Source organism: Fusarium subglutinans (assembly GCF_013396075.1).
Source record: "Fusarium subglutinans strain NRRL 66333 chromosome Unknown NRRL66333_c0000036, whole genome shotgun sequence".
Taxonomy (NCBI): domain Eukaryota; kingdom Fungi; phylum Ascomycota; class Sordariomycetes; order Hypocreales; family Nectriaceae; genus Fusarium; species Fusarium subglutinans.
Genome location: NW_023502099.1, coordinates 255,260 through 279,695, shown reverse-complemented (window position 1 = coordinate 279,695; position 24,436 = coordinate 255,260). Strand labels below are relative to the sequence as shown.

At 49.3% G+C, this 24,436-nt stretch overlaps 11 protein-coding genes across 11 annotated transcripts; 6 read left to right on the top strand and 5 right to left on the bottom strand.

Moving 5' to 3' along the window:
• Positions 1-2,206: 2,206 nt before the first annotated feature.
• FSUBG_4118 (uncharacterized protein) lies at positions 2,207-3,400 on the top strand (the record flags this gene model as incomplete). The annotated part of the gene is made up of 2 exons (XM_036682073.1): positions 2,207-2,548; positions 2,645-3,400. 2 exons carry the CDS (start codon positions 2,207-2,209, stop codon positions 3,398-3,400), a joined length of 1,098 nt encoding a protein of 365 aa, XP_036540425.1.
• A 38-nt stretch (positions 3,401-3,438) lies between these two features.
• On the bottom strand, positions 3,439-3,969 carry FSUBG_4117 (glutathione-dependent formaldehyde-activating GFA; the record flags this gene model as incomplete). Its single annotated transcript, XM_036682072.1, has 1 exon — positions 3,439-3,969. The coding sequence occupies one exon, from the start codon at positions 3,967-3,969 to the stop codon at positions 3,439-3,441; it is 531 nt and encodes a 176-aa protein (XP_036540424.1).
• A 317-nt stretch (positions 3,970-4,286) lies between these two features.
• On the bottom strand, positions 4,287-5,480 carry FSUBG_4116 (NADPH2 dehydrogenase chain OYE2; the record flags this gene model as incomplete). The annotated part of the gene is made up of 1 exon (XM_036682071.1): positions 4,287-5,480. The coding sequence occupies one exon, from the start codon at positions 5,478-5,480 to the stop codon at positions 4,287-4,289; it is 1,194 nt and encodes a 397-aa protein (XP_036540423.1).
• An 820-nt stretch (positions 5,481-6,300) lies between these two features.
• FSUBG_4115 (uncharacterized protein) lies at positions 6,301-7,069 on the top strand (the record flags this gene model as incomplete). Its single annotated transcript, XM_036682070.1, has 2 exons — positions 6,301-6,895; positions 6,945-7,069. 2 exons carry the CDS (start codon positions 6,301-6,303, stop codon positions 7,067-7,069), a joined length of 720 nt encoding a protein of 239 aa, XP_036540422.1.
• Positions 7,070-7,273: 204 nt separating this feature from the next.
• On the bottom strand, positions 7,274-9,436 carry FSUBG_4114 (transcription activator acu-15; the record flags this gene model as incomplete). Its single annotated transcript, XM_036682069.1, has 1 exon — positions 7,274-9,436. One exon carries the CDS (start codon positions 9,434-9,436, stop codon positions 7,274-7,276), a length of 2,163 nt encoding a protein of 720 aa, XP_036540421.1.
• Positions 9,437-10,042: 606 nt separating this feature from the next.
• FSUBG_4113 (PET8 member of the mitochondrial carrier (MCF) family) lies at positions 10,043-11,063 on the top strand (the record flags this gene model as incomplete). The annotated part of the gene is made up of 2 exons (XM_036682068.1): positions 10,043-10,084; positions 10,134-11,063. The coding sequence occupies 2 exons, from the start codon at positions 10,043-10,045 to the stop codon at positions 11,061-11,063; spliced, it is 972 nt and encodes a 323-aa protein (XP_036540420.1).
• A 2,871-nt stretch (positions 11,064-13,934) lies between these two features.
• On the top strand, positions 13,935-15,143 carry FSUBG_4112 (uncharacterized protein; the record flags this gene model as incomplete). The annotated part of the gene is made up of 4 exons (XM_036682067.1): positions 13,935-14,043; positions 14,088-14,270; positions 14,324-14,471; positions 14,528-15,143. 4 exons carry the CDS (start codon positions 13,935-13,937, stop codon positions 15,141-15,143), a joined length of 1,056 nt encoding a protein of 351 aa, XP_036540419.1.
• Positions 15,144-15,899: 756 nt separating this feature from the next.
• On the top strand, positions 15,900-17,259 carry FSUBG_4111 (uncharacterized protein; the record flags this gene model as incomplete). Its single annotated transcript, XM_036682066.1, has 3 exons — positions 15,900-16,203; positions 16,261-16,839; positions 16,901-17,259. The coding sequence occupies 3 exons, from the start codon at positions 15,900-15,902 to the stop codon at positions 17,257-17,259; spliced, it is 1,242 nt and encodes a 413-aa protein (XP_036540418.1).
• A 934-nt stretch (positions 17,260-18,193) lies between these two features.
• Positions 18,194-19,714, top strand: FSUBG_4110 (HNM1-choline permease; the record flags this gene model as incomplete). Its single annotated transcript, XM_036682065.1, has 1 exon — positions 18,194-19,714. One exon carries the CDS (start codon positions 18,194-18,196, stop codon positions 19,712-19,714), a length of 1,521 nt encoding a protein of 506 aa, XP_036540417.1.
• Positions 19,715-20,067: 353 nt separating this feature from the next.
• FSUBG_4109 (alcohol dehydrogenase 2) lies at positions 20,068-21,248 on the bottom strand (the record flags this gene model as incomplete). The annotated part of the gene is made up of 3 exons (XM_036682063.1): positions 20,068-20,097; positions 20,147-21,160; positions 21,213-21,248. 3 exons carry the CDS (start codon positions 21,246-21,248, stop codon positions 20,068-20,070), a joined length of 1,080 nt encoding a protein of 359 aa, XP_036540416.1.
• A 703-nt stretch (positions 21,249-21,951) lies between these two features.
• FSUBG_4108 (rta1 domain protein) lies at positions 21,952-23,034 on the bottom strand (the record flags this gene model as incomplete). Its single annotated transcript, XM_036682062.1, has 5 exons — positions 21,952-22,123; positions 22,180-22,250; positions 22,301-22,635; positions 22,680-22,823; positions 22,881-23,034. 5 exons carry the CDS (start codon positions 23,032-23,034, stop codon positions 21,952-21,954), a joined length of 876 nt encoding a protein of 291 aa, XP_036540415.1.
• Positions 23,035-24,436: the final 1,402 nt, after the last annotated feature.

Below are 24,436 nucleotides of genomic sequence, written 5' to 3'. Positions count from 1 at the left end.
GCAGAGACGCACTTTGAGTAAGTGGTGGTAAGTGACGCCATCCTTTTTATTTGTACTAATCCAGCCAAAATGAGGTCTTCGGTGGCCAGAGCGCGATGCCGAATCAGATTACGCTCTTCTTCACTGTCTACTTTCAAGTTTTGTGCCTCCCAACCCACAGGTAAATTCAGGAATTCCACAGACCGCCCATATCATATCTCGTTAGAATTAACCCCCTGTTCAGTCTGTTTTCCGCCCCGATGTACACAAATCTGTCATTAACTTAAGGGCGCATATTGTTTCTGCTTCGACCGAAACCCTTCCTTTTTTACCTTAATCAACTTAACTTCCTTAGGTCGAGCGCCAACATCACCGCGACGCTCGACTATCAACGTGAATCAACCCTTGATCCCGAGCAAGAAAGAGAACAGATGACAACAAATGTCAATATGAATCCTTCCAGAAACCATGCCACCCGAGGGACATGCTTGTCGAATGAGAATGGAGTGAGCTTTGATGTGAAAACATGCACCGCCATTCTAGGGTCAGGCACAGACAGATGTTCATTCTTGATCATCTGATGCCTGCTATCGAGAGATACATAGCGGTGATGTTGAATCACCGCAAGTTTGAGTATGGAATTATCCTGTCTTGTAGTGAGGTCACCACAGATACTCCGATGACAGTCCCCTCATCTGATTCCTTGGTGGACCGCGCTTTCCGGAGTGGCAATTACGCAAATCGCGAATGGGAAATCTTTGATATCTTCTACAAATCAATGACAGTGTATGGTCTCAGCTGATGCTTCTTGTCAGATCTTTGACAAACCATATCCTCTTACTGAGGCCCTTATTCGGAAGGTACAGACTTTTTCGTCACTACACACGCCTGACTTGGCTTTTTAGGATAGTTAGAAATAATGACGAGTGTAAAGCAATATATATTGCAAGTTGCCAGATTTCAATGACATGAAATAATTCCTTGGAGATTGCCTAGAGACATCTAAACCTGGCAGAAACTGGTTTGTGAAGTTTTTGTTTCACGGTGATGCCATTTAGTCCTGGACACCATCGACTAAACCCGTACTGAAACCGGCCGAACAAACTCAGGCCTGGTTGCCATGTGCATGATCTCCTCAAGCCCATCACGGCTAACTCTTTGTCTCGGTAGAGAGTTGATCATTTCGAAATATGGTGTGAGATCACCACCTACGTCAGGAAACCTAGAAGGTCGCCGCATATCTTGCATGGCGACCGCACCGGTGGATATTCGAGATGTTGCAATGTTGGAACTGTAAATTGGAACGGTGAAATCTGGAAGGGAATTGTGTTAGCTGAGAACGATATGAAGTATCTCGTGTCTCACCCAGTTGAACATATCTCAGGATGATCTGGTGTTGCATTGGGAAGCTACGGCGGCCGTCCAAGGTACCGAAGAAAGTCCCAGCCTGATTGCTGCCTCGAGGATCACGGGGGTCCCGATGGGCTTCAACGACGCAGCCGAAGAACTTCGCTTCCCAGTACCGCCCAGATTCGCCTGCTCTTGGACCTCGCGGAGTGCCTGGCAGCTCTCATTCGGTCAGTTCTCATCGGCCAATTTTCGCCTTCCCGTTCGTGGGCCTAGAGAAACTGCGATGGATCTTTATTGAGATTTGAGGCTAACTCTTGAAGAAAGAAAACAATCCTGCCACAGTTCTACAACTGGTTTGCATGACTGGGACTTGCAGTGCTTTGTTCCGACTACCAATTTCATCCAAATGTTGGTCAGCCTTCGCGCACACCAGAGACCACAGCAAGCGTCCAGCGGCGGTGCATAGGGACCCGAAACACGAAAGCCAATGTGATTTCATTCTCGGATACTGGCTGGGATACGATTTCAAAGGTCGCCCAATGGTTGGCGTTCGAAGTCGTGCTCCGCGACAACTTCCAGTGTTTGAGGTGTAGAAGCCAAACCCCTGCCAAGAGCGATATTCTAGTGGCATCAGCGCTAAAGCCCGGCGCTTATCACCTCTGCTTGGTGCCGATTGGACAGGGCCCGTTCAACCATGGGGCGCCTTGGAAGTTAGGCATTTACTTTCGCCAGCTCTGCTCTGTTGTTGCCCGCATCTCTCAGATTCATCTTCTCCCACATCTCGAATCTCCACGTTTCCGTCAAAGTTTCTCATTCACATGCGCGATCTCAACTATCAACATAACTATTTCCAAGCGATACACTTGATAATCTACCCATGGATCCCGACCAGTTGGAAGCGCACAAGGAAAAGCTCCGAGACATTGCGCGCACCGCCTACGACAACCGCGTGCCCTTCAAAAATATCACCTCCGAACCTCATCTCCAAATATTGGACCGCGCCATCAGAAATGTTCTGTCAACAAAATTAGCACAGGTCACATACGCTCAAATTATAGATGGCCTCCCCATTGCCGATGTTGCTTGGGACCGTCGACTTCCCGGTATCATGGGAGAACACATCATTGATGACCATGAGACTTTGTGTCCTGGGGCTTTGGAGAAAGCGCATGAATACTACAAAGAATGGGACCCTTCGAGTCTCAAGTTTGACCCTGAAGTAAGTCATCCTGTCTTTTCTACAAATACAAAGATCTGGCTACGATATCATCATCAGCTTGATCATTTTGAAGTCCCTCACTAACAATCCATTCAGACTCTAAAAGCCTTTCAAAAGGCCGAACCTGGCTCAAAATCTTTCAATATGCGCCTAGTTGAGTTGGTAGCTGTTGCTTTGCATCAAATAGCAGTTTGGCTGCATAAGCTCGAACCTCATCTTCACCAAGGAGATATCGACGCCGTCACATACTGGGAGATGCCGCTATCTGAGACGATGGCTCGATTCCCACCCGGACCAACTCTTTTCAGTCACCACGATTATCTTGACGACGATATATATCCAGAAGGGGTAGCAGATATGGTTGGCTACTGGGCTGAGGACCGTATTCTGGGCGGTGTGACTGTGTTCAATCGGCGCCCTGAAAATCTGGATGAGATCCCCAACATCTACTTTCACTCATGCCGCAAGAGTCAGACGATAAGGGTGTACCAACTACGAGATGAGCAGCAACAGGCTCTCTTTGACTTCCTTCTCCAGGAGGAGCCGGGATCATTACCATCACCTCTGCCGATTCTCGGCGACAAGCAGAATCGCGTGAGAGTCGACGCACCGAGAGCACTCACGCATCATCATATTTACAGAGATATCTGGGAAAGAAGACCATTGACTATCATAGAGATGAGGATATTTGACAGAAGACCGAAAGATGAGCCTGATTACCCCGAGGTCGGCGTTATGATACGTCGCATCAATGCACAGGGCGGCATTCCGGTACCACAACCTCGCCCGCGCTCTTTGTCGCCCCCAAGAAGGGAGGATATTCGAGAGAAGAATTATAGGGACAGAGACTAGCTACACGACCTTGGAAACATTCGCGGTTCCCTTGGCCCTCAAGAATTACGAGTTTCGCCTTGATATCGCTTTCCCCTGTGAAGAATTGGCATATCATCCGTGACGCCCTTGATCTCACTCTCACAATACTCGACCTTGAAATTTCCACTGAAGATCTCCTTTGCAAACCCATCCGAGGGAACCCCGCCCTTCTTGTCCTCAAATCCTTCGCCGAAAAGATACAAAGGGTCCAGACTTCCAGTCGCGATGCTAATGTCTCCCCCATCGGGATGCCAGAACAAAAAGGAGCCACAGTTGCCGCAAAAGCCCCGAGCGATATTCTCGGACTTGCGATATCTTTTGATCTTGTCCTCCGAGTCGCCCTGCCACTCGATGGCGGAGATGGGGACTGTCAAGGTCGCGAGGAAAAAGCTTCCTGTTTGCTTGCGACACTGGGTGCAGAGGCAAATGCACCCCAAAGAGTCTTTGGAAAGGTCGTGATCCTTGGGGAAGGAAATCTTGTAGCGGACGGCTTCGCATAGACACCCGCCTTCGAGGATCTTGGATGATGAGCTTGCTGACAACGCCATGGTAACTTATGTTTGTAATAAGAGTCGTGAAAGTATGAAGTATTGAGAGTTGAAGTTGAAGATGAAAGGCGATAAATGATCATTACGTTTGTAAGTCACCGCTCGCAACCATGACGACACGTGAAGCGGAGAGCATGTCAACAGCGCCCTTCCCCTTCGACTCGTCACGTCACACTGATAAGGTGCCGGTAGAAGGTTGTGCAGTTTACACATAACAGATATGCTAATTGTAAAATCGAATGGTATTTTTCTATCTTGATCTAATTGTATGCTCTACTCTGTAGTTTCATCAATCATGTAATTCGTGCTCTATGTCTTTATTTGGCGTGCATTGGAAGGTTCTCTACAGCCCAAGCTCGCTGTGCATCAACGTATTCCTGGGAGAAAGGATAATCATTGTATCCAATCTCTGATCCTCGGACGTAGAAAGTAGTGCGGTCGTACTTGGTCAACTCAACGCCATGCTTGACCCTCCAGACGAAGTCAGGGTTTGCAATGAAGTGGCGGCCAAAAGCAACCAGAACATCCCACTTGCTGTAGTGCCCGTCGAGTACCTCAGCCGCTGACGCAGGGCTATAGTTACCGGCAACAATCACAGGTGAGTTATTGTCCCAGATGTCGAGGATGAAGTCAAGGGTTTGCACGTCAAGTGAAGAGTCGGTATCGGGAGCGAGCAGCTTGGCGGGGTCACCGCGGGCCTCGACAAGAGAGAGATAAGCCAGAGGGCCAATCTTCTTGACTTCGTTGACGATGTAGGAATATTGCTCCTTGACGTCGGATGACTCGGCACCCTGGAAGGAAGCATATGGTGAGAGGCGAAGGGCAACGCGCTTGGAGCCAATCTCAGCTGAGACAGCCTTGACAATCTCGAGCAGAAGACGCGCTCGGTTCTCAACAGAGCCTCCCCACTTGTCGGTTCGCTTGTTTACTGAGTCGGATGTGAATTGGTCGATGAGATATCCGTGAGCGCCATGGATCTCAATCATATCACCACCAGCGTCGATGACACGGCGAGCAGTAGCGACGAAGTCCTTGATGAAGCCCTGGATCTCTTCCTCGGTCATAGCCTCGGGCGCAGGTGCACCCTCTTCAATAGGCACAGCACTGGAAGAGCGATACTTGAAGCCGCGCTCCTTCTGGTACTCGGGATCAGCAGCTCGACCTTGGCCCCAAATTTGTTGCGACCAGAGTGACTTGTTTGCGTGAACGCCACCAATGACCTTTTTCCACGCAGCGACTTGCTCGTCTGTGACGAAGGCGGGACCTTGGCGCATGCCGGTGTCCTGCATCGAGACGCCGGTAGCTTCTGAGATGATGAGAGTGCCGGGCGCTGAACCTCGCTCGGAGTAGTACCGCTCGACAAAGGGCTTTGCGACGTGGTTGTCGTCATTGCGGTAACGGGTCAGAGGGGCCATGACCATGCGGTGTTCGAGTTGGACATTGCCGACTTGGATTGGCTTGAATAGCCTGCTGTTGGGAGAGATTGTGGTGGTTGTCTTTGTGACTGTCATTTTGGATGTGGATGCTGGTCAAGTACAAGATGATGAAGAAAAGGCAAAAGTGATGCTTGAAGTACAACGAGTTCTATGACTTAGAGTTGGGATCATGGTGGAGGAGCTAGCTGGAGCCATGGCGTATTCTTATACCCTGATCAAGTGAAAAATTAGATTGAAGATCAACGTTATTATCTTGGTCGCCTTGAGGGTCGCGACATGCGATTATGTCATTTTCTCACTGCCTCGTTGATTTCCAACTCCGGGACTCCGATGTTGGCAGACCCGTTCAGTCTTATCCGATCCAATGGGACAAGCTCCCCTAGGCCGCTAATCTTGTGGCGAATGGGAACATCTCCAAACAAACTGCTCCCCACCTCGTTTCGATCCTTCAGGAACCTCGGAGTGTCGACAATCGCGAATGCAAAACTCCGATTCGAGGCGATGATCTTTTGGCTTATCAAGAGCAATTCTCGGGATCTAAGGGTATGACGAAGCTGGGGTCGCTCATGTATGGCAGGGTCAACACCATCCATAAATGGACTCCTGCTTACCGTGATGCAAGCCTGACCAATAGGAATGGCTCATTCTTCTGTGCCAACATCGTGAGACAATGCCAGAATGTGAGGCCGTAAGCCCAGACTGCATGGTCATGGCCTTCGTAAGCATCTCGCATGCACTCAATCACCACGAGTATATATGAGTGAGATGATCCTATCAGTAAATAGAAGATCAATCCAAACAATTCAGCAATTCAGCAGCAACTCCCAACACCTTCCGAACAAACAATCAGCAGTACATCCTCTATTCCCACTCGACAGGCTCACACTTACACAAGATGTCTCCTGCTCGCCGTGCCCTCATCAGCATCACATCCGCTTCTGCCACTCTCTTCGACGGCAAGGAAACCACTGGCCTCTTCATCAGTGAAGCTCTTCATCCGTACAAGGTCTTGAGAGCTGCCGGATTTGAGGTCGACCTTGCCTCGGAGACTGGCACTTATACACCCGACTGGCTCTCTCAGCAGCCTGATTTCCTTAACGGCGATGACCTCGAGATTTGGAACGACACCAACAGCGAATTCCGCAAGAAGCTTGATAACATGCCCAAGGCTTCTGAACTTGACCCATCCAAGTATGGTCTGTTCTACGCCTCAGCTGGACATGCGGCCCTGATTGACTACCCCACTGCATCTTCTCTCCAGAACATCGCTGCTCAGGTCTGGGCTAGCGGCGGAGTCGTCTCGACTGTCTGTCACGGCCCAGCTATCTTTGCCAATCTCATTGACCCTACCACCAATGAGCCTCTGATCAAGGGAAAGAAGATCACCGGCTTCACTACCGAGGCAGAGAACACGATGAAGATCATGGGCGAGCTTCGAAGCTGGGGCTCCGAGATGGTCGAGGAAGTTGCCGCTCGTCTTGGTGCAACCTGTAAGTTCCCTTTCCGGTCGATGACTGAAGCTTTACTGACAGCTTGAAGATGAGCGTGCCCCTGGTATTTGGGATGACTTCCATGTTGTTGATGGTCGTTTGGTCACTGGTCAGAACCCTGCTAGCGCTACTTCGACTGCTGAGGCGGCTGTAGCTGTTTTTGAACAGCTTTGAGTCACAATGTGCGACAGATAGGAGGGGCAGGCTGGTTGTCGAAGCTTGTCGATTGAGAAGGGTCGCATGGCCGGTATCAAGTATTTACTAGATCACTGAGGAGAACAGTGTGAATCGCGAATGCAATTGATATGTGTCATTAATTAGTTCGTTCGTAATCATTTGTGCAAAAGCGCATGATTCGCATTGATCGTAGCCCAGATACTAAGTCGCAGTTGTATCAGTTGTAGACCCTGAAATCCCTGGTAGAAGCATGTCGAGATCGGCCCAAAAGTCCACATTCATCGCCATATCTAGAAGATCGAAATCTCCACTGATCGCATCAAACTGATTGACCACCGTGTTCGTTATGCCTCCCTGAACAGGGACATTATACAAGAGGGGATTTTCCATGGCTGTCACAGTCGCCGGGCTCGATTGCATCTCGAGCTGGGCCATGACGGACTCGATGTTCGTGTGGAGGGTACGGACGATGACGGCGGCTTTAGAAGCAGCATCAAAGCTACGGGCGAAGATGTCGAGAACGGAGACAGCGACCTTTATTGATGAGCGTACAGCTGGCGCGAATGGGTGATTGAGGTACGCAACAGCAAACCCTACCAAGGTCATTGCAGCGCTCCACTGCCACTGGAAAGCTTCATGCCAGCCGTTGAGTGTTGAAGTCTTGGATAGGACTTGTCGGGTTATGTTTGTGAGCTGCATCGCATGTTGGGCGCACTTGGCTGCCATTGCGGTTGCCAAACTTCCCTGTTGTAGAGCGAAAGATAGAAACGGGCGATGGAGGCCGATGCAAAGGTGGTGATACTCGAGTTCCAATTGGAAGCGCTGTCGCTGAAGCCACTGTGGTGCAAACGGCTCGATGTCGAGAATGGAGTCATCAAGGGCGTAGGGGCTGCCGTTTTTCCGGCTTGTCTTGAGGGCTCGGGGAATCTGTTTCGTCCACTCTGTCAGAGCTATTGTTCGTGGGCCCCAGGCGTTTGCAAGATCCTCCATCGTGTTTGGGTCATCATAGACGGAGTTCCCATCGGCAATGTTGAGCGCGTACCCGTAAAATGCTTGATTGAGAGTTCTCGCGGTTTGATATAACTTTGTGCGCTGCAGATTGAGACTGAGCCACGTAGCGTTATCTCCGATGGGAGGAAATGCCGAGCCTGACTCAATAGCTACTTCAAGGGTATCGCTGGGTAGTTCGGGCATGACATACGAGTCGCGGATGAGGAACGGGCGGCCGACTTTCATACCGACCTTCGAATCAGCCTCAAAAACGGACCACCATAGTCGTCGCCGGAATTCGCGCTCGCGTTGTGGCATTGCGGGCGGTGGATTCAAGTGTAGGCCTAGCATGTAGGCTGTTCGGATCGCAAGGGAAATGGTTGTGTCGGCCATGTTGTGAAAGGATCCCCCGCAGACGTACAAAGCGCAGAGCAAATGGCATTGAAGAGTTGAGATGGATGGACTCTCGACTTCACAAGCCAAGAGGGTCTGTGCCCTTCTATAGTACCATCGGCCGGCCATGGTAGCGTCGTTGTCTTCAAGAATGTTGCCTTGCTGGCCACATGGGAGCGCGGATGTATGATATTGCATACACATGGCGAGTATGATGTCCACCAATGCGGATGGCTTCCTCGGCGATCCGGCCGGCACATCGACGTAGAGCGATTGGTAATGCGCCTTGAAGCTCGCCTCATCGACCACGGCATAGATGCATGTATGGTAGGTCTCCCAGTACAGATTGATGAAGAACCCTTCCTGAACTGGGGTCAGATAGAAGCCTTCCTCGTTGACTCGCGTGAGTGGCGCCAACAGTCGTGAAGAGTCTTGTGGCACGGCCGCCTGGCCCAACTGTTCCAGGTTGCTGGCGAGGTGAATGAGCATGTGGTCGGCTTGAGCGCTGAGAAATGTGCTGAGTCGATGAATGAAGAAGTAAAGTGATGAAGGCCCGAACCAAGCGCTGTGTGGCGATCGTGCTGGGCGAAGGTATACGCCATCCCAGAATTTCGTCTTGATGTTTTCCTGAGTCGCTGGTCTTGGGAGAGCTGGTGATCCGCCAGGCGGCGTCGGTTCCTGTTGTTGTGAAGCGGGTGTCTCGCTATTCCGCGCCTGCGAAAGTTGTGCTTCAAGCTCTTTCACCCGTCGCTTCAATTTGTCGATCTCATCTTGCGCTTGAGGAAGAGTCGACACGGTAGGGGCGTTATTGTTGCTGCACTCACGGCCGCGCGTTCGACAGTTGAGGCATGGAACGCTGTTGTCGCATTTTATCCGTTGGAGTCGACAGCCATCACAGGCTCTGCCAACTTGCTTTCGCTTCCGCCTAACAAACGCGAGTGTTTGGTGAGCTTCAGTCGCTCGAGGGCCTGGTTCACTCATAAGCAATAAAATTGAATCTGGAAAAATATCCAGAGGCGTTGATATGAGTTCGAAGAGAAAAGGTGGCCATCGGAGAGCGATGCGCTCTCGTTTCAATGAAGTCGAGTCATGATGAGCGTGAGATGAATTGAAGTCAAGCGCTGGCTCTGTTTGCTGCTTATCGAAAGGGTGCGTTGTGATTAGCTAATCCGATTTCTGCCTTTCAGCGCTGAGCGCCTGGAGCCTAAGCCTGGAGGCAACTGTGAGCCTGAGAGCATGAGGATGGATGCTCGTTCGAAGCCAGCATCGTCCAAATTCTTTCAAAAATCAGTAATGAACTGCGAATGGTAAGACACTACCTTGCTAAAGACACTTTATGTGTCATAGCAAAAAGAATACTGGTATTCTGTCCATCGTTCTGGCCTCTCCGCTGTCGGGGCGATAGCCTAGCGCGTTCTTCCAACCTTCGATGTTGACGTCGTTGATCTTGGGCCAAACGCTTGGCCCTGAGAAATATTGGTCGGGACCTGGAAATCTGTTCATCGCTCCTAAACCACCATTTCCTTGTTGTCGGGTTCACTTCAATTGAGTCTTTTTCTTGGTCAATCAGCTCTGGCACTCTGATTGATGTCCGCCCCAACCAGCGCGGATGCTACGGACATATCCTTGGTGAGCATCCCGAAATCCCTGTAGGCATCAGCGATACTAACGGCAACAGGCCGCCGCTTTCGCGGCACTGAGCGTTGAGTTTGTAGTGCACCCATTCGATACTCTCATAACACGCATTCAATCCCCCGAGTATGTACCGAAATACCGGAGCCACGAGGGCAAACTCCAAGCGACGCTGTTCCGAGGCCTTTATCGCGGCTTGACACCAACCGTTGTCACGACCATCCCGGCCTCTGTCACTTTCTTCACCATCTACGAAACGGCCAAGACTGCTCTTCAGCCGAAGGAGGATCTCAAGCCTGGGAGTCTATCTCAAACAGCTGTTCATGCCGCTAGCAGCGCGCTGGCTGACATGGTCGCGTGCGCTATCATCAACCCGTCGGAAGTCCTCAAACAGAACGCCCAAGTTGCCAGATTCTCAGAGGGTGGCGTCCAGCGTAACCCGATGTTGGCCTCGCTCAAGCACTTCGCAAGGCATCCTTTGAAACTATGGACAGGATATACGGTCTTGGTAGCTGGGAATCTGCCACGTACCAGTCTCACATTCTCCATTTACGAGTACCTGAAAGGCGCCTGGCTCCGGGGGTCAAAGAAATCTGAGAGCATAGCGGAACAAGTCAAAGTGAGCGGAATCACAGCTGGTATCGGCGGCTCAATAGCTTCGCTTCTCTTTGTCCCTATTGACGTCGTGAAAACCAGGATGCGGCTGCCGGAAGTCGCTCCTCCCAGCCATCTTCTACAGCCAGAAGCATTATTCACGTCTTCGCTAATCCGCGAGAAAGCTAGGAAGCCCGCAGCGAGAGGCCCCATTTCTATTGCCAAGGGCATATTGATAAGAGATGGGATTTCAGGGCTGTTTAGAGGCGCAACTGTTACTTGTATAGCAGCTGCTGTGGGGAACGGACTGTTCTTGGGTTGTTATGAAGGACTCAAGTTACACTACGCCCGTGAAGCTTCAAAGAGTGAGCTCATCCAATGAGGATGTTCAAATTGACTTAGTAGGAATGAGCGATATATGGTACATGATGCCTGGATTTTCCTTTCTGGACATCAGTCATATTTGCTCCGTATCTTTACAAGTGATGTGTAATATAGCACGAAGACAATACTCCTTCTCCCGCCTGGTGTCTGATGCTGAAATCACTAATCAACGGCGATGTAGTCACGACTGTTCCATAAAGCTCGATTCTTCCAGGCAAAGAAGACAACCCTTTCGAAGGCACCTTAGCAAGAGAGGAACCCCTAGGATCGAAATGTTTTAACTTTTACGGGCGTAATTTATTCCAAGCGCCACTGCCGCTGAAAGTCTATTTTCTGTCGACTTCAGCTGTCTTCTATTCGAATTCGACGTTTCGATAATGGAAGCATGCACAAATCACGAACAAGGGATCTTCTCGCTGTCATTAAGATCCCTGCTGGAAGTCGGTCTGCAGCGATGCACAGCTTTACCCGTTTTAGGGAATAGCACGCGTGCAGAAGTGAATGTGGGGCTGAGAGAGGAATGATCCGCCTGTCGCACCAAGCAATTTTATACGGGCTAACAATCCAACGACAGACTTTTGGAGATACCTTGGAAAGATGAGATCTTTGTAGTCTATACTACTGCTTTAAAGGTAATATTAGTCTATATAATATCTCTCAGGCCGATCAGCCTTGTAAATTGTAGAGTAGGTCTCAAAGAAAAGGTAGCTAGCGTCGTAAACTGTTAGTGACAATATCATCCCCATCACAAACTTCACACATGGCGTCAATCTTCATTGAGTAAGTGCAGCCGGTATCTGCACAGCGTGTACCCAGTATTGCCCTTAACAAGATAAGTGCCAATAGATCCCCGCAGATTCGTTTCCTATTGATACCCTGAACCCCCGGGTCCTTGGATTTTGATCAAAACTTATCTATCTCACCAACATCATATCAACCTCAATCTTGAAGAAAGAAATATCAGGAATCCAATTCTCATGCCTGGAAACATTTTTGAAATTAATCATTCTCTCTCACGCGCAGCATGGCTGACATGAAGTAACGTCTAGCATTCATTCTAGAAAGTATCCAGCTGACAAAGTCAAGAACAATCCTACCTGAACCAGTGATTGAAGGCGTAGATGCACCCGACAAGGACAGCCATGTATCTGTCAAGAATCCCTCGATAGGAAACCAAACCGTTAGTGGCAGCAAAGCACTTTGGCCCATCAAAAAGCTTGATGCATTCATTTCACGCCTAAATCGATTGATGCATACCCGGGAGAGCCATGATGCCCTCATCCTCTTCCTGGCCTACGCAGCACATTTCGTGGCGACTGCACTCGAAACGCCAATTCCCGATAGGCTGAAAAGCTGGCTTCTCAAAGTTAGCAAAATCTTATTGAGGCTTGCACCGTCAGGATTCTTGTCACTCTTATCAACGTTCAGGGTTTCTCCAGTGATAGGCTCATGGTCCGCCAAGAAACCTCTTGTCGCCGAACGATTCAGGGCTCTATCGAATATTCTGGACGACTGGCAGATCATCACCAGATTATGGGGTTTACTGGCGACATGGGCGGATGCAAAAGAATTTCTAAACAGTCTCGCATCCGAAAAGGAAAGCGAAGAAAGGAAAAGCAACCCGCGGAGGTACTTTGCTCTGGCAGCCATAAGAGCTACATATATCCTTGGACTGTTTGGATACTATGGAACAGAGAATCTAGCATGGCTTACAAGAAGAGGCGTATTTAAATGGTCAGAGAAGACTGAGTCGAAGCTCATGATCTGGTCTCTCAAGTCTTGGGGTGTTTTTGTCATGTCTGGGATGGCACAACTGCTATACGACCGATATGAAAGCCGAAGTACCGGGGAAGAGCAAGATGAAGAGGCAAAGACAGAATGGCGGAGGAATTTTGTTCACCTTTTTCTTTATGGCCCACTGACGGTTCATTGGATACGAGACGGGGGACTGTTCCCCGAGACGATAGCTTCGTTTTTGGCGGCTTATACAGAATTCATAACGGTCAGGGGATTATGGAAGGAGACAGCTGAGATTTGAACATAATTGACCGAGTTGCAGTTCAGTTCGAACAGTTGAGAATTATATAGTGCTGGATTAGACGCCTTAAAAGAAGAGATGTGAGATACCTACCCACTGTCATGATATTCTAAGTGACATCCTATGAGAGTCGAAACCGTTTTCGCTATCTTGCAAATATAGCGGATGCACAAAAAACCGCACCTCTCAAAGGTTAGTCCGGTCAGTCAAACGTTCCCATGCAGCTAATAATTGCAGCCACCCCGATCAAGGGCTTGTCCCAGTCGACTACCATCGTCAACGCCACGCTCATTACCGATGATATGGTCAGAGCTTGGAAAGTCGGAAGATAGGAAGTGTCAATCGTCGGCGCTGTCTCTTCCCGAAGCTTGTGACAAGCGGCTGAGGATTCGAACAAGGAACACGTCGTCTGCGTACGCCACATGCAGGTTGGTTCTGTCCTACTGGAAGAAATATGCTTGGCATCATCCCAACTACATTAGCTCGTCTTTTATAAATATGGCTGCGAGGAAACTTCAACCATTGGTCAGAATTGTGATATCGAGAGAGAAAAGAGACATTCCTTCCCCCCTGGGCCTTGTTTTAACTGGTTCCAGCAGGCCTCGAAGCCAAGACAAGATACACATTTTTCAGCTTGTAGATCAGGCTTTGGCATATCACCAATAGCAGCCCCCCTGCTCCAACCGCATACTGCGGCATACCTCCGAGTGACATTATCATTGGGTCTTCAGGGTACTGAGTGCGTTCTGCTTGTGAAAGCTCATGCATGTTTGTAATTCCTTGTAACGCCACCTATCTATTTATGGATGAAGCCCAAGGAAGAGCCTGAAAATGAGGGCCGCCTCAGATTCCTTTTTGTCCTACATTTCTCCGGATCGTGTTTTCGGTTTGTTCCTGTTCTCTCCGCAACTCAAACCTCTCTCTCAAGACTTCTGTACACGTATGCACTGTAATTTAAACGCAGCGATAAGAAAAATCTACCAGTATCTTTACTCATCAGCGATCCGATGGCTGACGTCTATTACGCGTTGAATGGCGGTGGCTCGACAGGCTCCCCTCCTGACCCCGCAATCACAGAGCCACCAGAAGCTTACAACAGAGACATCCTCAAGCGACAGAATGCAGGCACTTATGATGTTTGTGGCTACTATTCTATCCCCGGGCAGTGTAAGTACTCTCAATACTTCTAAAAGCAAGCCCGGCTAACTATGGGACTCAAGTCTGGGTCGTGAACTACTGCTATTACTCTGGCGTGACAACGACGACCTGTGCAACCAGCAGTAGTCACATTGGATGTGATGGATACATCAAGACAAGATGCTTTACTTCGTTGACTTGCACTTCCACGTCATCGGATGAGCTATGCTGGTGAGCTACTCAACAAATTCTCGTGTCACGTGTGGTATCGACTAACGCTGGACCAGTCCTTCGGGATGCGTGACTGCGATTTCGACTGATAGTGACGGTGATGAGCTTACTCTCTACCCGTTTTGTACGACAAAGGATATGGAAGTGGCCATGTACAGGGAGCTGGAGGGTGTCTCGGCTAGCATCGAAACGTCGTCTATAGAGTCTACTTCTGAGCCTACGACTTCAGATGGCGACTTGACCGCAAAAACAGGAACGACAGGAGAGAGCAACACCCAAGAGACCACCTCATCTACCGAATCGAGTTCGTCATCTGAACCAGACTCATCTTCAAACTCTTCTGCCCCTGTAGGAGCCATTGTGGGCGGTGTTCTTGGGGGGCTTGCTTTACTCGCCTTGATTGGTTTTGGTCTCTGGTTCATACGCCACAAAAAGCGTCAATCAGGTACTGGATCTCATGCGGCCGCGACAATCGATCAGCCTCCAGTCGTCCCCTATTATCAACAACAGCCTGTCACCCACGCCCAGGGTGAGGCGAACTATCAGCCTCTGGTGTCGGGTATCTCGCCCGAGCCAAAGGCGTACTCGCCTTCTTCTAACACGCGGTATTCAGCCTTGAATGAGCTTCAAACTTTCCATCACGATAGCACGAATCCAGCTGGATATCGCTGAGATAGGACAGTAATGGTAGTGGAGTTGCATAAATATTTCGTATGATGTGCTGGGATCCTTTTTTAGCGAAACGTGAGGCGAGGCTGACGGAACGCAAACGTGTCGGTGTAGCAATAAGGTCATGACGCATAGGCTCTGCGGGTGAATATACGAGGACCTGCATAAGGAACATAATCGAACACATGACGTAGGTTGGTCCTAACCATGATTTTGTTTTGCTCCAAACTATCAGTTTCTTTTCCATTGAATTACAGGTCATGCTGTCGATATCCGCCGAAACCTTGCAAGATCTGATCAACTAACTGGGTTTAAAAAGTACCACAAGACATTTCTACCGCCCTGAGCTTTATCATCATGCCATTGGCTTTGAACTTTGACGCCCAGAACTCAAAATAATCACTGCGTCGGAAAATATGCAGGGGCGGATTCGTGATGCACGTAAAGGTGGCTGGCTTCACCTTGAGCGAGATCCTCCCGAGTAACCGCGCACAATTCAATACCGTAATCGTAGAACCGATAGTTATGAATGCTAGCGGCAGGACTCAACTATAAATAGGAGCTGTTGCCCGTAGTTTACAGGTTGCACCACAGAGTTTGGCAATTCACGTGTTGCGAATGCTGATGGGAAAACCTAGCTAGATTGTGGCTTTCAGGGTTTTACCTCCTCAAGGAATATAAGGTGAACCCAATTCCTCAGCCAAAATAATACCGCTCAAAATTGAGTTATATACACGACTGTGGATCGTATTGATTGCAATGCGTCTGATTCTACTCCTCTATGCTCTACAGGGCGCTGCCCTTGCTCAAGAGCCTCAAACGCATATTAAAGAATTCTGTGAAACGAGCATGAGCAGAACGCCGGTTGCTCATGCACCTAGAGTCACTATCAGTACGAAGGTCAAATTAACCGCGAGAAAACCATATTGCAAAAGGAAACATGAGCATGAAACCATCACGATCAGCCAAGCTACTGTCACTAGCACGGTCTTTACCAGGTCTATCTTTACCGTTTCGGTTACCGCTCCCCAAAAGCTTAAGACACTCACCATCACAAAGACCCGTGAGTAAGATATGGTCATTGTCGTTACATCTCATTGTCTAGACTAACCGATCACAGTCACTGAAACAGCGGTGACGACTCCCACTTTCCACAAAACTGATACGACAGCTGTTACTACCACTTCAACTCTAACATCGACTATCACAGTCCCAACGATCTCCGGATTTGTCCCTATTATCTCGACATCAGGTTTTGTCCCCCGCCAGAGAAGTCTATCTAAACGAGACTTGCCCAGGGGGAATGCTTGGGAGGACATTATTCGAGTTTTCCCCTCGCTAGTCTTTCCTCGCAAACTTAAGCCCAAGGATGAACCCAAGTACCTAGAGGACCCTTGTACCATCAAAATCGAACCGGGCGATAAAAACCATCCCGTCCAGCCAACTCAATCCCGGGGCATGGTCCTGTGCTATAAATCCGTCCAGATTACCAAAACCGTGCTCTTCAAAAGTTGTATAGCTTGGACGAAAACAATAACACTTGATCAAAAAACCGTTGTAAAGCATGAAGTTACTGGAGGATGGGTCACGAGTACAATTACAGAAGCTGATACCACAATGACGGCGGATGACACTGTAACGGAAACCTCGACACTCACTAAAGAAACTAGAACGGACATCACCGGGGAAGTTGAAACTGGTACGTCTTGGGTGTTGGTTCTGTAGTTATAAACCATTTATTAACCGCTGTTACCATCTAGTGACTCGAACAGATCTCGCCCCAGCCGAAAGTTCCTGGGCTGCTTGCAACGCTGAAAATCTCATCAATGCGGCAAACGGCGGACATGGGATCAATGCAGTCAATATCGGAAAGAACATTTACAATGTTCTCCCACTAGTCGCTCCTTACGACTGTTGTGTCGAGTGCCAAAAGCGGCCAAATTGCATCTTTTCAGCTGCCTATCATCACAAGTGTTACCTTATCATTGGTACTGCCTGTCTTCCAGGCCATACATTTGATACGAGCTTTACCACATTAAAGAAATTACTCCCTGAGAATGGGCCTACGCTGAGTAATGGCCATTGTGGCCATATCCGGAACGCTGGAGATGCTGGGTGAGCTGTTCAAGATGTTTGTTGCTTGGGGGGAATAAGGTGCCATCATGGACAGATGTCTTTGCGTGGCTAAGCCCTGCCTTTTACAATATTCGAACATGATAAATAGACAGGGTCTCGTGAGTACCTCAGATGAACCAAGGCCGGGGTATCGGGGTATCTGTAGCAAGGGCGCAAGGACACCATCATCCCCATCTCTTTTCCGTGCTTAATTCTTCGCCGGCGGCCAAGTCCGAGCATGTTCTCCCAGAATAACGATATCCGTAGAAAAATCATTATCATGATTTCCACGGGACTTCGGCACATAAGCCCCACTAACCGGCTACTAACCGGCCGTAACCTCTCCATCCGCCTCCTTAGAACTAAACCGTACTTGGAATGACCAGGCGACATCTACCGAGTCATCGAGTAAGAGTCTCAGACTTGATAACAAGGGCGGCTCTAAAATGAGAGTGAACCACGTCCTCGGCTCTAGCAAGGTTCGCCTAATCTTTGCGCGCGCCCCAGGTTCCCCAGAAACCCCGGAAGTTGAAGATAAGACGAGTGGGAAGGGGGAGATATGACTGAGAAATTGCGATTATTGATTGCCATATAGTTTGACTAAAGATTGGAGGTGCCACGCGACAACGGAGGTCGTGCTGCGCCCTATCTTTGGTGGTGCAGATCAAGGCTAGGCCATGGGAACGCGTTTGTTCTTAAGAATGCGACTGCACCCATGCGATATCGCCTCTTCTCACTCCGATAACGCCTTTAGACCCTCTATCTTCTTTCTCCCGACTCCATTTCTTTTTCGTGGCCGCAAGATATCGACGGCTTTACCGACAGTAGCGAATGACCACAAATAGCCCCCAGCAATACACAAACATCCTCCTCAAACAGGAGCACCGGACCTTCATCCTCGCGTCCCGCCTTGATCTTCGAGCCTGAACACTGTCAGAATGACCGAGAAACACGATACTCCCGATAATGCGTCCTTGACGCCCTCCCAAGCTGCTGGCAAGACATTCGCCACCCGTCACCTCCACGGCGGTGAACAACTTGAGAAGCGATACAGTCCTCTTTCTGTCCTCGCTTTTGCCTTTACCACCACCAATTCGTGGATGGCCTTTGCTTCAGGCATTGCGATACCGCTTGCTTGTGGTGGAGGACCCTCGATCATCTATGGCTTGATCGCTGGTGGCATCATCATGGCTACCATCAACATTGGCTTTGCTGAACTGGCCTCAGCGTTCCCTTCGGCTGGTGGACAGTATCATATTGTCTTCATGGCCTTTCCCGCGTCTACCCGACGCGTCGCTGCCTTTTATACTGGTTGGATCTCCATCATCTACCTGATGGCTGCGACAGCGTCCTGCAACTTCTTCGCAGCTAGCTCTGTTCTAGACCTTGTCCAGCTGTGGCATCCGTCATACAGCATCGAGGCTTGGCATACGTACTTGATGCATATCTTGCTATGCATTATCGCATTTGCCGCCACTTCGCGGTTCCCTGCTGCCATCGGCCGTTTGACTACTACCATTTTCTGGTTGTCATTGGTGGGCTTCATCGCTTCCATGGTCACCCTTCTTGCTGTTAGTGATCACAAGCAGTCGGCTTCTACTGTTTTCAAGGAGTACAAGAATGTCAGTGGATGGGGAGATGGCTGGGCCATGATCACCTCCATCACTGCCTGCTTATGGGCATACAGTGGCGTTGATGGTCCTACCCACTTGGCAGAAGAAGTGCCGAACCCAAGTAAGAATGTCCCTCGGGCTATCTTCTTGACCATTGGCCTCGGTATCTCCACTGTCATCGCCTGGACTATCGCCCTCATGTTCTCCATCAAGGATGTCGATGCCATCATTGAGTCGACAGTACCTATTCTCGAGGTCTACAATCAAGCTCTCAACAACAGAGTTGCTACCACCATCTGGTCTGTCTACTACATCGTCATGTTCTACGACATCGTTCTGAACTTGTTCATCTTCTCTGGTCGAACCATATGGTCCTTCTCCAGAGACGGAGGTGTCCCTTTCTCGGCATTCCTGTCGCATCTCAACTGGGCCAGTCCTGTCCGAGCTACTGCAGTCATGCTTGCTCTGCAGATCATCATCGGAGTTCTGTACGTAGCTTCAAGCACTGCTTACAACAGCTTTATTGGCCTGACACTCTTTGCGCTCAACATCACTGTCACTCTCCCCCAGGCTGCGCTGCTTGTTCGTGGGCGTAGCTGTCTTCCTGAGAGGTCTTTCTCGCTTGGGAAAGCAGGATATGCCGTAAACGTTGCGGCGACACTCTTTGTTGCATTGTTCTCTGTCAGCTTTTGCTTCCCTGCCTTCATGCCTGTCACTGCATCTTCAATGAACTACCTTATTGTAGTTATGGCAGTCGGGCTCGTATTTACAACTGCCCTATGGTTCGGTGGTCTCCGAAAGACGTTCACTGGACCTCAGATCGGTCTAGAGGGCGAGGATCAGTAGAAGCAACGTTATACACTTGGATGAAAGTGGATTTGATCTGGACGAGACGTATTATTTCTAGCAAGCTGTACTTAGTCTACAAGAAAGCTTGAGTCTGTGACTTTTCATCCCAGTGCGTTTCACAACTGTGACAGATAGAGTAAGCCGTGATAAAGAATTCAAGATCATGATAATTCGCAGTCGCTGAGCAATGTTTTTATCTTGCTAGAATGGTTGACAATCTTGCGTAAATAGAACAATTTATTTACTCATGTATTGAGCTGCATAAAGCGATATTCAACAATTTCCACGAACCACAAACACAAATTCTCAGCTCTCCCCAACTCCACACACACACTCTCTGCCCTCCAACTCTACAACTTCATGACATACTTTCCCTCCAACTACATTCGTGTTAGCTAGTCATAATCAACTTAATGGTTCTGAACTTACCTGTCCTTTGGACATCTGCTCCATCAGACCCTCAATATCCTCGAGATTGGCCCACTTGATCTTGGGGATCACGAGCCTTCGCTTGACAAATTGCAGAGCCTCAAGGATATCAGCTCTTGTCCCAACTGCCGACCCTTTCACAGTCCAGCCATTATCAATGAACCAGAGCGGGTGGAAGGAAATCTTGGCCTCTTCTGGTAGAATCGACACGCACATCAATGTGCCGAACGGTCCCAGCATGTCGAACGCCTTTTGATACGCAGCAGCAGCAGTTGCGGTGACGACAACGGCCTTAGCTCCTTGGCCATCAGTCAGATCCTTTACTTGCTTTCCGGCGTCTACACTAGACAAAGCATCTACATAATGCTCAGCGCCTTGAGCTTTGCAGTATTGTTCTTTTCCGGGACCTGCGTCAACAGCAATAACTCGATAGCCCATTGCGTGAGCATACGCAACGCCCAAAGCTCCTACACCGCCGCCAGCGCCAGATATGACAACCCATTGTCCTGGTGTAAGGTTGCAGTTCTTGATGGCTTTGTAAGCTGTGACACCTCCGCAGAGAATAGGCGCGATCTCTTCGTCGGGGATGTCATCGAATGCTGGTGGAATACGAGCCAGGTATCGTAATGGCACAAGCGTATATTCGGCAAAGGTACCATCGTATGCCTTTGCAGAGTGCAAAGCTTCAACGCATCGCGTCTCGCCCTCGTTGGCGATGTCAACGCACATGCTGCAGGTTCCGCAAATATCACGGATCCATGCTATTCCAACTCTCTGGCCGACCTTAACACTGGGGTCCAAGTTGGCAATATTTGAGCCAAGCTCTGCGACTTTGCCGACACCCTCATGACCGAGAATCTTCCCCACCGGTCCCATATGACCCAGGGCCATACCTAGATCAGAGCCGCAAAGACTGGTGAGTGAAAGGCGGATAAGGACTTCATTGGGACCAGGAACGGGTCTTGGGAGCTGCTTGATCTCAAACGTGGGCTTGGCATTGTGCTCCTGTGATGACTGTTGGGATTAGCATTCAGTGCCAGGCATGACGGTATCTGCGGTAACATACGGTAAGGACAGCAACTTTGTAAGTATCGGACGTCATTTTAGTGGTGACCGAAGGGCAAATGAGTAAGGTTACGATTAGCTTTTTTAGATGCGGAGGCTCCAGATCTTAAAGGAGAGCATAAAGTGAGTCTCTCAGGCAGGGTGGTCCAGGCTTGGTAAATCACCCCGCGCCTCCGATATCGTAGAATTATGAGAATCGTTAATCACGTTCCTCTGGATACGGCAACCCTCGCTTTGGCCGGCGGCCACGTCGGGACCGGGTCGTTTCAACATTCCCAACTCGGCAAAGTGTGCGGAGATGACGTCCCGGGATATCGTCATGGCACTTGTGGGGTAAACCGCTTCCTCCGCAACGTTATCCAGCGGAAGTACAGCGCAGATTACGGCGGCTCTTGATTGGAGTATATCCAAGGTCGCGAACCTTGGTTGGATATCGCGTGTGAGAAGTACTTGGGCTTTGATCATTTACCCCACATTACCACTTCACCGTCCCACATGGGGCATCAACACAGACAGACTGTTAAGCGCGTAGGGTGAGTTGAGGATCACTGATGATCAAAATATACTTAATTGTGATTCTATATGTATACATAAACATAAATCCTTCGCTAAAACCCAGAGCATATTGTGATGAAGTAACAAACCCTAAGAAGACATCTTATGAAACATAGGCATAAACCCCTCAATACCAACCAGGAGCGGCTGGGCACCTGAGTTGCCCATGGGACAGATGATATGTGTCATACAGACTCCGCAGTCGTTGAGACCTGCTTGTCGGCAGCCTCCGTGTCCAGAACCGCGCCTTGGTGTTTGGGCACTTTGAAACCAAGATGCTTGAGATAGCCGCCTGGAAAGAAGACATTGTAGAGGAAGACGACGAGCAAGATGGTAAGAGTGTCGAAAACATATAAACTGCGGTATACATGTTAGTGTTTTTTTTTCGAGGATGCAGGACAAGCTCTACTTACTACCACTCCTTTTGGTGGGTAGTGCCATCCTTGCCGCCAGCAAAGTCAATCTCACGATAGATTGAACGGACCTATTCTTGATAAGCAACTGGGCCACAGATAAATAGACATTTTGACTTACGAGAATGAGGAGGCACGAGACATTAACCACAATGAGTAGGGTCTGCCATTTCTTCACAATACCATGCTTCTCCTGATTATCTTTGGCAAAGTCGGGGCTAAGTCGTCTCGCAGCGAAGTGGAATCGGATGGCGGAAACAGTGAAAAGACCGAAGCCAGCAATTTGAGTGCTCACACCGACAATACCAAGTGTCTTGCCCAGGTTGAGTTTACTCTTCGCATCAGGATCGGTTGGGTCGGTGCCCGCAATGAGAACTGCCGCGACAAGTTGGAGGAGGAGCGAGATGATATCGAAGCCAACAAAGAGGAGAGTGATGAAGCGAGCTGCGTCGTAAACTGTTAGCGTCTCTTTCATCGACTCTCATTACGAGAATACTTACCAGGCACCCAGAGAAAGCGAAGAGTTCTCGACTCTGGAGGAACAACCCAGAAGACGACTCTAGCGAAGATAACGTAGATGACACCGGCCATCAAAACTGGAGGTAAAATCACAAGTGTGAACTGAACCACGTAAGGTCCCTTTTCTGTCGGCTTGGTAGCAGATACTGACAGGCCTCGCATATATCAAACACTCGACTTACTCGCAATAGCAAGCAACATGAAGAGCCATACCCAGGCCTTCTTCCGAATGATTTGCCAGAGCGTGATGCAAAAGCTCACTCCATAAAGACCTGCGACAACTCCTGCCAACGTCTCGGAGGGGTTGTAGAGATAATAAGATTTGGGCGTGTCCATGATAGCGGATTATTCAAGATGATATTTGTAGCTGAGGAACTGAGAGGCTGATTGTGTGAATTGTCTCAAGTAGCACCTGTATCCAGACCTTATATAAATCCAAGTTCCTCCAGACAGTGCAACGGCAAACGCCGTGATGGCTTCGAATCAAGCTCTAGCCGATAAGCCACATCTGAAGAACTGGAATTTTAGCACCATAGAAATGCCTCACAAACGCGTCAAAGCTAGCAACGAATAAGCCACGCTGAATCCGCGTTCGTGCGTCAACGCCGTGGCTACTCGCTAGCACCCAATCAGGAGCTGAGTTTCAGAACACCAACAACGCCAGTCATATGTGGTGCTTTCTCTAGAGACAGACGTCACTGGTCATTTGTTACGTGGTATGCAACCACATCGAATCACAGTCTCTTTGCGATGAGACCATTCGAGCTTAAAATTGTAACGTCTCGATTCGCTATGGAGGCTTGGCTTAGGGCCCTATTGTTGGAGATTAGGGCTGAGAAGCTTGATAGCCACGTTGCTTTTCCTCGAATGAGATTCTCTGAATGATTTTAGCTCTAAACGAGTCTGAAGTGGCTGAAGCAGCTGAAAGGTCGTCATGGTGGACCTTCGAGATGATGAGAATCAAGCGTTTATAAGATCAAGGGTTGTTAGATTACGCAACTCTTTATGAGCTCCAAATGAGATTCAACATGGGCAGACAGACACAGGTAGACAAAAAGTCTTGAGAGCCTTCCAGGCTCTTCCATCTCTCCGCCTCGTGAGTCTTCTTGACGGGTAGGCGGTGATGCTGGGAGCTAGGTTCTAGACGCAAGTGAGGGGCGTTAAACTTTTCAAAAACAGCCCTTATGCAAGACAAGCACGGCTAATAGCTATCAAAGACCTTCCGCTGATTGGGCTGACCCATTGGGTCAGAAACGTTGGTGGTACCGAGACAAATGGAAACGGGAACTTGCTGCTACAGACTTCGATGAATCGCTTTCCTTCTAACCATTGACGAATGAAAGCTCTTCCAAAACAGGTTCGTGGTCAATGCCCCAGACCTCGGGACTCAGGTCGCCAGGCTTACGAGTGTATCTCGCCTCAAAGGTCTCCTGAAGAGATTGAGGTACTACTCAACCTGCTCGGGATCACAGATATACATTCTGAGGAGGTGTCTCTTCATACTTGCGTCACCGCCATTAAACTCACCGCGAGCATGAAACACTGCCATGCCGTTGATGAAGGCCATACCAACTCGTGAAATTGGCAAGTTCATGGCGTTCTTTTGTGCGATGAATTGCACAGCGTTCATAGTTCTCATCTGATCTTGACTTGGTTCTGGCAATTCCGAGTTTCGTTCTCGCTGCTAACCAAGCATATGCGAGCTAGGATATCGGACGAGCATCGTTGGTATATTCTC